This window comes from Panthera uncia, chromosome A2 (genome assembly GCF_023721935.1).
Source record: "Panthera uncia isolate 11264 chromosome A2, Puncia_PCG_1.0, whole genome shotgun sequence".
In the NCBI taxonomy this organism is placed as follows: Eukaryota; Metazoa; Chordata; class Mammalia; order Carnivora; family Felidae; genus Panthera; species Panthera uncia.
Genome location: NC_064816.1, coordinates 4,854,813 through 4,865,737, shown reverse-complemented (window position 1 = coordinate 4,865,737; position 10,925 = coordinate 4,854,813). Strand labels below are relative to the sequence as shown.

At 43.6% G+C, this 10,925-nt stretch overlaps 1 protein-coding gene across 1 annotated transcript; it reads left to right on the top strand.

The window, feature by feature from the left end:
- Window positions 1–4,280: 4,280 nt before the first annotated feature.
- Window positions 4,281–5,591, top strand: LOC125930960 (olfactory receptor 2Z1). Its single transcript, XM_049643117.1, has one exon. The coding sequence runs from the start codon at window positions 4,650–4,652 to the stop codon at window positions 5,589–5,591; it is 942 nt and encodes a 313-aa protein (XP_049499074.1). The 5' UTR covers window positions 4,281–4,649.
- The last annotated feature ends 5,334 nt before the right edge of the window (window positions 5,592–10,925 follow it).

Here is a 10,925-nt window from a genome sequence, read left to right as displayed (position 1 = left end):
CTTGTGGGGATGTTGAAGCTCCAGGCATGATTTAGAGATTAGACATTGGTGGCAGGATGGATCTGAAGAGCTGCTGATATTGTTTTCCGTAGACTTGTTGGGTTGACGGGCATTGGATGGAAGGATGAGTTCTTGTCCACCTCTTTGACTTTTGCCAACCTGCAGGAAGTTGTTATACTGAGTGTTTATTCTTTCCTTGTCTGTCTTCACTGCTATGAACCCAAGGTGGCCAGGCCTCTAGATGGCAGAAGGTGATCCATGTGGATGTTCAATCCATGTTGAAGGTCATCTCGTGTTGACTTTCCATAAAAGCTGTTGGAAGCAGCCAGACATGGGCCCCTGACCTTGGTCAGAACCACCCATCTGGCATGGGTTGGGGGCACCCTCAGCTTCCCTCCTGAGGACTGGCCATCCACAGCAGGGATCCTCCCCAAAGGAGTTCTCAGTTCTGACTTCCTGGATGCAAGAGCTGAGCATCGACTGCAAGAAAGAAACCACTTCCAGGGATGTGCTGATTCCAAATCCTAGCCGGCCCTCTCAGTAGCTGTGTGACTTCCGGTAAGTCACGTCCCCTTCCTCAGCCCATGTATTGGTAGCATTAGTTCCAACAAAAATATCGCTTCCCTTACAGGATGGATACACTCAACAAGTATTTATTGAGCGAGCTCTGCTGTGGATCCTTGAGCTGGTGTAATCAAATGTGAGGATAAACAGACAATGTAAATGGCAGGGTCCTGCAAATTGCATTTGAGTAGCTAGGTTACCAAGGGCCCAGATCATGTCTAGTCATGGTGGGGAGATGGGAAGTTGTATGGGCAACAAGAAGGTGAATAATGCCAGTGTCTTTTCCTTGGTCTCTTGGCGTCAGCAAAGAGACCCCCCCCCAGACCCACATTTTGGCATTACTGAGGACAGTGGGGAAAGGAAGTGGTGAAGGAGCATCTTGGAAACTTGCCCAAAGGGCTTCTCTTCAAGCCAGAAGAAAAGTACTGATTTAGGAGTCCCAGGTGATCCAGCCCAGATTTGAGTGAGTCGTGGCTACCTCTGCCCACCCCTGCCTGTCTCACTTGCAGGGCAGAGGCTGGGTGGATGGCAATCTTCTTCAGGAAGAGGTCTTGAGGGGAAAGAGTTTGTCAAAAGCTCAGGACACAAGGGGATCACAACCAGAATCTCCAGCCACCAAGATACCAAAAACCCAGGAATTGTTTGCATAACAGGGGGGAACATCTGGGCACCCTTAAAGGAAAGGCTTGTTTGGGGGCACACAGGACTGAGTATGTAAATATGTGTAACAAATTCTGAAATGTGTATTATGGTGCTTGGGGGACTGTGCAGTATGCAAAGGGGAAAACGGACTTTGGAATCGGATTCCTATTCTGTTTAGATTTCAGCTGTTACTTCTTTGCTGGGTGGTGCTGGGCAACTCCCTACACTTCTCTGAACCCATATATGTGTTCTTGTAAAAAAAAATGCAGATAAAACAATGCCTACAGGCAGGGGTCAAATTGTGATAAAATACATGTAACAAATTTACAGTTTTAACCACTTTTAAGTGTACTATTCACAGCATTAAGTACATTCATATTGTTGTGCAACCATCTCCAAGACTTGAAGATTAAAGTGTTAAGCACACAAAACACTTAGCCAGATGCTTGCTAAGTCAGTCCTTAATTGGACAGTCCTCAATTGGTGTCAGTCAGTCCTTAATTGGTGTCCGTTTGTTTTAGGGTAAGTCTATGTGAATGATAGAGTGAGATCAGGTTCATTTGGACATTTAAATAGCCCTTGACAGGAGCCTGTAGTAAAAGCTATTTCACTGGCTGGGATACTTGGTGTTTGTGAGGGGGGGGGGGGGTTGGTTGGCTATAAAATGGCAGAAAAATTGCAAGAATTAATTTTTTTTCTGTAGGGAGTCATGGAAATAGTAAGATATTCCCAGGATTTATGCGGGGTCTGAGCTTAATCCAATTTAAGAATAAACATCTGGAAGAGGCATTGAGGAAAATGTACAGGTTACAATTATCCTGTCTTTAAGCCAGAGGTTCTCAACAAGGGGTGATTCTGCCTCCCTGAGGACATATGGAGCCAGTTTTGGTTTTCATGATGCGAGGCAGTGGTGGGGGATGCTCTTGGCATCTCGTGGGTTGAGATCCAGGGATGCTGCTAAACTTCATACAATGCACAGAACAGTTTCCCACCACAAAAAATTATCTGTCCCCAGATAACGCCACGGTGGAAAAACCCTGCTATAGGCTAATGGATCTGGGGTTGAGTGGAGTTTGGGAGACGCTGCTAAGGGGTCTTAGAGGCCAGAGAAGGGGCAGGTGGGTTTCTACACAGGACGAGGGCATCACAGAGAAGCACTAAAGAGATTGACGGAGCTGGACAGGGTCAGACCATGGAAGGAGCCACAATGTTGAGTAATAATAACAATCAGCCAACACTGAGAAGGTTTTATGTGTCTGGCCTTGTGCTAAGCACGCATCAACTAGCAATCTCTAATGCATTTCCTGTCTAGAGAATTAGTAATAATTCTATAACAATTATATAATTTGTAGATTTTATGTATAATTATATTTATGTAAATTATATCAATTTATATATATTTATTGAGCACTTGCCACATGTCAGACACTGAGCTCTGAACATTCATCCTTTAATCTTTACAACTGTGCTTTAACATAGATTACTGTCATCCATTTGATGGATGAAGAAACTGAGGTTAAGTAGATACCCAAGGTCGAGCCGCTACAAACTAGTTGAGCTGGGATCCAAGCTCATTTTAATCCGACCCTTGGGTACACTCTCCTAAGCAATAATTCTGTGTGGTCTATTTCTTCTGCCTGGAACAACTTTCCTTCTTCTGGCTGCCTGTAAAACTCCTACCTGATCTTCAAAACCCAGCTCCAATGCCTCCTCTGTGAAGTCCTCTCTGACCCCACCCAAGGCAGAATTTCATCCCCTTGGTACCCAAAGCCTCACGCATGTGTCTCCATTATGTTGTTGATTAGACTATTCTGACATGATTTGATCAATGCTCACTTTCCTTCTCAAACTCTAACTTTTATAACCACAGGACTATTATCTTAACTTCCTAACATCATCAACTGACTTTGGAAAATGCTGCCAGTGAGGCAGCCCATTCCATTTTTGGTTGGATTTCACAGTTAGAAAGTTCTTTGTTAGGGTGAAGCACCCATCTGGCTTCACTAACATTCACCTCCCAGTATCAGGAGGCACTTGGTTCCCTGACACAGCATCCCTCTCATAGAAGCTCTTCAGATACTGAGGGCATCTGTCCCAAGACACTTCTCTGACTATGCCCTGTGGTGTTAGCAGTCATTTCCTACAGAACATCATATTCACTTCCCTCAATGTACTTTCCCTCTATCACAAAGATCTTGTCCATTTATCTCCTTGTTTGTCATCAGTATCCTGATGGAGTATGTGGGGTGCAGGTAGAGGGACCTTGCCTAGGGTGCTTCACCTCTGGATATCTTATGCCCAGCTTATCTTAGGCCCAATTTTATTGAATGCATGGGTGAATGGTAGGTTGGGAGCTTGGATGTGATGGGAAAATCAGGGTGGTGGATAATTAAACAGCCTTTAAGGCCTTCTGAGTGAGGATGGAAGCCTTAGGAAAAAGCTCCAGTGAGGCCCTCTGTAAAATCCACTTGCCCTTAAATGGCCAGTCTTGTTGATTCTCTAATTACCTGCAGTTGGGAATAGACATTCTTTTGGTCTTGCACTGTCCACTGTTGGAGTTGTGGGTGGTGCATGGGATTCCAGGGCAAGCTCGGTTTGCCCGGAGGCTTGGAGGGTGCCAGGAGAATTAAGTATTCCCAGTTTAAGTGTGTAGCTCCCTCTAATCCGTGATCATCTTTTTTGTCTGCCTCATTCGCCCAGGTGATACTAGAGACAAACTTCTAGGCCTGGTACCTTCCTTGAAATTGAGTCAGACTGTCCACAGGTCACTACTCTTCACCCAATGCAACAAAATCACCAATAACAGCTGAGCTGACTGACAACTCCTCTCCCCACCCAACTCCAGGCTGTTTGATTCCCCAACCTGCTGTCACCCATAGCCACCCTCTGTGGCTCACGCCCTCTGGAGATTCATACCCTCAGTTTGACCCAGTACAGACTCATCATTGATTTCTCTTTCCCCTGTATTCTCATCCAGGCTCTTGGACCTAGACCTTTCTCTGTTTTCTTCCTTGGTTTATTGCTTTGGCTCCGTCACCCTCCATTTCACCACCCAGCCTTTTTGGAATCTCACCTCTGCTTTGGCCCCAGGACCATTGGAAGGAGAGGTATTGAAACATTCTACTGGAGCTGAGTTACCATCTTTGACTTGGACTTCAATGTTTGGACCTCAAGAATCAGTGTGTCGCTCTTTACTAGGGTGTGACCAAGTATCTTGTTCAGAGATGCAAGTTGTTGCTGTCCTATCCCATGCCTGTGACAGACGTCATTCACTGATTATGGCATTTCCAACCGCTGATTCTAGCTGTGACCTTGTAATACTTCTCCAGGCAGCCACTACCAAGTGGAGGCAGTTGGCACGTGGGTAGAAACTTATTTGCCATCCCCACTCAGCCATCTTGCCATTGGTATCCTTCCTACAGCAAAAGTACGTTGTGTGAAACATGGGGGATGCGAATCAGTCAGTGACCTCTGACTTCATTCTAGTGGGCCTCTTCAGTCACTCAGGTTCACGTCAGCTACTCTTCTCCCTGGTGGCTGCCACGTTTACCGTGGGCCTCCTGGGAAATACCATTCTGCTCTTCCTGATCCGCATGGACTCCCGGCTCCACACACCCATGTACTTTCTTCTCAGTCAGCTCTCTGTGTTTGATGTTGGCTTTCCCCTGGTCGCCATCCCCAAGATGGCATCCCACTTCCTGCAGGGAGAAGGTTCCATCTCCTTTGAGGGTTGTGCAGCTCAAATATTCTTCCTGACCCTGTTGGGTGTGGCTGAGGGCATCCTGTTGGCCCTGATGTCCTATGACCGTTATGTTGCTGTGTGTCACCCTCTACAGTATCCTGTGCTCATGAGGCGTCAGGTGTGCCTGCTCATGGTGGGCTCCTCCTGGCTGGCAGGTGTGCTCAATGCCTCCATCCAGACCTCCATCACTCTGCACTTCCCCTACTGTGCCTCCCGCATCTTGGACCACTTCTTCTGCGAGGTCCCAGCCCTGCTGAAGCTCTCCTGTGCAGACACCTCGGCCTACGGGTTGGCGCTGTCCACCTCTGGGGTGCTGATCCTTGTCCTTCCCCTTTCCCTCATTGCCATCTCCTATGGCCACGTGCTGGGGGCCGTTATACGCATGCGCTCTGAGGAGGCCAGAAACAAGGCCTTCACCACCTGCTCCTCGCACATCACGGCAGTGGGACTCTTTTATGGTGCTGCCGTGTTCATGTACATGGTGCCGGGTGCCTACCACAGCCCACACCAGGACAACGTGGTCTCCCTATTCTACAGCCTTGTCACTCCCACACTCAACCCCCTTATCTACAGTCTGAGAAATCGGGAGGTGCGGATGGCTTTGGTCAAAATGCTCAGCAGAGCTGGGCTCAGGCCAAAGTGATGACCACCCAGGGGGTCGCTGGCGTGATCCCAGCGGTTCTTCATTCCCCCACTCCCATTTCCCCAAAGCACCAATTTGTGGTCCAGCTACCAGAGCCTTATAGTCAAGGCTAAGGGCCTGTCCAGCTTCTTCCCATCCTATGACTTGTTGGGTTCATGTTTCCTTCCATGGACTTGTGGAAAGCAAAGGTAGCTGTCCCAATCACTTATAGTAGATTCTGCCTCTATTCTTTAGTACTATTTACATGAATAGAGGGCCCTGCTTTGTAAAGTTGAGATCTCCCTGTTGATAATTATATTAGTACTAATGAGCACTTGTTGACCATTTTACCTGCTAAATGAATGTTATTCTGTCCTTAACAATGGCTTTTGAGATGTAGGACTTTCATGATGTTTATGTGTAAGAGAAACAAGACTCAAGAGGGAAAATAACTTATAGATGGTCACACTTCCAGAAAGTGGTAGAGCTGTGACTTGAACCCATGGTTCTCTGAGGCCAAAGACAGCCCCCAAGAGACTGTGTGACTATATGAAGCAGTGACCTCCTCATTTTTATAGGTTTAGTGTGTGTGTATGTGTGCTGGGATGGTGGTTGGGCCAGAGAATATATGGAAGACCACCAGATTCTTGAAAATGTGAGTTGCTCCTTTGAATGGTAAGGGGTGTGTGTGTGAAATTTAACAGTATTTATAAAATATTTGTTAACTTTGAGTCTTATGAAGATGTCCGCTCTTGACCAGGGTCTGGTTATTTTGTCAACAAACACTTAATATTTTTTTTTGGGGGGGAGGGGTGCTTATTTTAACTTCTTGTGGATAAATATCCAGCTGTTAGGCAATAGTCAACTTAAAAAATACTTTAACAGCTTTATTGAGGTAAAATTGACATACAACAAGGTGGTTACATATTTAAAGTGTAAAATCTGATGAGTTTTGACTTATGTATATGTGTGTACAATAATTACCACTATCGAGGCAGTGAAAGTACACATCACTCCCAACAGTTTCCTTCTGCTTCTTTGTCACTCCTTTCTCCCATCCTTTCCAAGCAGTCACTGATCTGCTTTGTCACCATAGATCAGTTTGCGTCTTGTGGAGTTTCATATAAATGGAATTGCAGAGTATATACTCTGTTTTTGTGTAGCTTCTTTCACTCAACATTGTTATTCTGAGATTCATTCTTGTTGTATGTACTCTTAGTTTATCAAGTTTATCATAGATATCAAGCAGTATCTTACTGTATGGATGCATCATATTTGCTCTTAAATATACTTTCTCCTTTATTGATGCAGCTTTTAAGCTTTCTTTTGACTGGTATTAGCATGGCATATTTTGTTCCATAATTTTACCTGTTTATGTCATTCTATTTAAAGTACATTTGAGGCGCCTGGGTCGCTTAGTCGGTGAAGTGTCGGACTTCGGCTCAGGGTCATGATCTCACAGTCCGTGAGTTCGAGCCCCGCATCGGGCTCTGTGCTGACAGCTTAGAGCCTGGAGCCTGCTTTGGATTCTGTGTCTCCCTCTTTTTCTGCACTCTCCCCTCAAAAATAAGTAAACATTAGGGGCGCCTGGGTGGCGCAGTCGGTTAAGCGTCCGACTTCAGCCAGGTCACGATCTCGCGGTCCGTGAGTTCGAGCCCCGCGTCAGGCTCTGGGCTGATGGCTCGGAGCCTGGAGCCTGTTTCCGATTCTGTGTCTCCCTCTCTCTCTGCCCCTCCCCCGTTCATGCTCTGTCTCTCTGTCCCAAAAATAAATAAAAAACGTTGAAAAAAAATTAAAAAAAATAAGTAAACATTAAAGTACATTTATTGTAGGCAGCATCATAGAACTGGGTCTTGTTTTTTTATTCAATCTGACAATCTTTTTTATTCAAGTAGATTTCACATAATATAAAATTAGCCATTTTAAACTGTACAATTCAATGGTGTTTAATACATTCACAATGTTGCACAACCATTGCCTCTATTTCCAAAACATTTTCATCATCCCAAAAGGGGACTCCATGCCCATTAAGCATGCCCATTCCCCCCATACTCTGGCAAGCACTAATCTGCTTTCTGTCTCTATTTATTTACCTATTTTAAATGTTTCACATAAATGAAATAATGCAATATGAAGTGGGCTCTGTGCTGACAGCAGAGAGCCCCACACAGGGCCCGAACTCACGAGCTGTATCATGACCTGAACCAAAGTTAGATGTTTAACCCACTGAGCCCCCCAGTTGCCCCTATATAACCTTTTGTGTCTAAATTCTTTTACTTGGTATAATGCTTTCAAGATTCATCCATGTTGTAGTATGTAGTATGTATCAGCACTGCATTTCTATGGCTGAATAACACTCCACTGTATAGATATACCATATTTGATTTGTTCATTCACCCACTGATAGATATTTGGGCTATTTCCACCTTTTGGTGAGTATGAATAGTGCTGCTATGAACATTCATGTACATGCTTTTGTTTAAATATCTGTTTTTAACCCTTTTTGGTATATACCTAGGGATTGAATTGCTGGGTTATATGGTAATTTTGCATTTAACTTCTTGATGAACCACTGAACAATTTTTCACCCTTGTGAAAGTGGTTGCACCATTGTACGTTTCCACAAGGATTCCAATTTATTTACATCCTAACCAACACTTATTTTCCATTAAAAATATTTTATTTTTAATTTTTTTAATGTTTATTTATTTTTGAGAGAGAGAGCATGAGCAGGGAGAGAGGGAGACACAGAATCTGAAGCAGGCTCCAAGCTCCAAACTGTCAGCACAGAGCCTGATGAGGGGCTCAAACTCACAAACTTTGAGATGATGACCTGAGCCGAAGTTGGATGCTTAACCGACTGAGCCACGCAGGTGTCCCAAAAAAGATTTTATTTTTAAGTAATCTCTACACCCAACATGGGATCAAACTCACAACCCTGAGATCAAGAGCCATATGCTTACCAACTGGGCCAGCCAGGCACGCCTTTATTTTTCATTTTAAAATTATAGCCATCCTAGAGGGTATGAGTGTATGTTATTGTAATTTTAATTTGCATTCCCTTAATGACTAATGATGTTGAACATTTTTTCATGTGCTTGTTGGCCACACACACACACACACACACACACACACACACACACCTCTTCTTTGAAGAAATGTCTGTTCAAGTCTTTTGCCCATTTTAAAAAAAAGTTTATTATTTATTTTGAGAAAGAGCAAGACTATGAGCGGTGGCGGGGTGGGGGCAGACAGAGAGGAGAGAGTGCAAATCCCAAGTAGGCTCCACACTGTCAGCACAGAGTCCAATGTGGGGCTCAATCCCATGAACTGTGAGATCATGACCTGAGCCAAAGTTGGACACTTAACTGACTGAGCCACCCAGGCGCCTCTCAAGTCTTTTGCCCATTTTAAACATCTATATCTATCTATCTATCTATCTATCTATCTATCATCTATCTATCATCAAGTTAGCTAACATACAGTGTATACGGTGTGCTCTTGGCTTCAGGAGTAGATTCCCATGATTCATCACTTACATACAACACCCAGTGCCTATCCCAACAAGTGCCCTCTTCAAAGCTCATCACCCATTTTCCCCTCCCCCCACAGATCCCCCCATCAACCCTCAGTTTGTTCTCTATATTTAAGAGTCTCTTATGGTTTGCCTTGCTCTCACTATTTTTTTCCCTTCCTTTCCCCTATGGTCTTCTGTTAAGTTTCTCACATTCCACATATGAGTAAAAACATATGATGTCTGTCTTTCTCTGGATGACTTATTTCACTTAGCATAGTATCTTCCAGTTCCATCCATGTTGCTGCAAATGGCAAGACTTCATTCTTTTTCATTGCATTCTGTATTCTGTTGTATATATAAACCACATCTTCTTTATCCATTCATCAGTTGGACATTTGGGCTCATTACATAATTTCACTATTGTTGATAGTGCTGCCATAAACACTGGGATACATGTGCCCCTATGAATCAGCACTCCTGTATCCTTTGGATAAATTCCTAGTAGTGCTATTGCTGGGTTGTAGGATAATTCTATTTTTAATTTTTTGAGGAACCTCCACACTGTTTTCTAGAGTGGCTGTACCAGTTTGCATTCCCACCAACAGTGCAAGAGGGTTCCCCTTTCTCCACATCCTCGCCAACATGTGTTGTTGCCTGAGTTGTTAATTTTAGCCACTCCAACCAGTATGATGTGGTATCTAACTGGGGTTTTGATTTATATTTCCCTGATGATGAGTGATGTTGAGCATTTTTTCATGTGTCTGTTAGCCATCTGGATGTCTTCTTTGGAAAAGTGTCTATTCATGTCTTCTGCCCATTTCTTCACTGGATTACTTGTGTTTTGGGTGTTGAGTTTGGTAAATTCTTTATATATTTTGGATACTAACCCTTTATCTGACATGTCATTTGCAAATATCTTCTCCCATTCCGTTGGTTGCCTTTTAGTTTTGTTGATTGTTTCCTTTGCTGTGCAGAAGCTTTTTATCTTGATGAGGTCCCCATAGTTCATTTTTGCTTTTATTTCCCTTGCCTCTGGAGATGTGTTGAGTAAGAAATTGGTGAGGCTGAGGTCAGAGAGGTTGTTGCCTGTTTTCTCCTCTAGGATTTCCTAGAGGAGATGGTTTCCTGTCTCACATTTCGGTTTTTCATCCATTTCGAGTTTCTTTTGTGTATGGTGTAAGAAAGTGGTCCAGGTTCATTCTTCTGCATGTTGCTGTCCAGTTTTCCCAGCATCACTTGCTGAAAGGACTGTCCTTATTCCATTGAATATTCTTTTCTGCTTTGTCAAAGATTAGTTGGCCATACATTTGTGGGTCCAATTCTGGTTTATCTATTCTATTTTATTCCATTGGTCTATGTGTCTGTTTTTGTGCCAATACCATAGTGTCTTGATGATTACAGCTTTGTAATACAGACTAAAGTCCGGGATTGTGATGGCTCCTGCTTTGGTTTTCTTTTTCAACATTACTTTGGTTATTCAGGGTCTTTTCTGGTTCCATATAAATTTTCGGATTGTTTGTTCTAGCTCTGTGAAGACTGCTAGTGTTATTTTGATAGGGATTGCATTGAGTGTGTAGATTGCTTTGGGGAGTATCGACATTTTAACAATATTTGTTCTTCCAATCCATGAGCATGGATTTTTTTCCCATTTCTTTGCGTCTTCTTCAATTTCTTTCATAAGTTTTCTATAGTTTTCAGCATAGTTTTTACCTCTTTGGTTAGGTTTATTCCTAGGTATTTTATGGTTCTTGGCTTTTCCCCATTTTTAAATTGGGTTGTCTGATTTTTGTGGTTGAGTTGTAAGAATTCTTATTATACTCTGATACTAGACCCTTTTA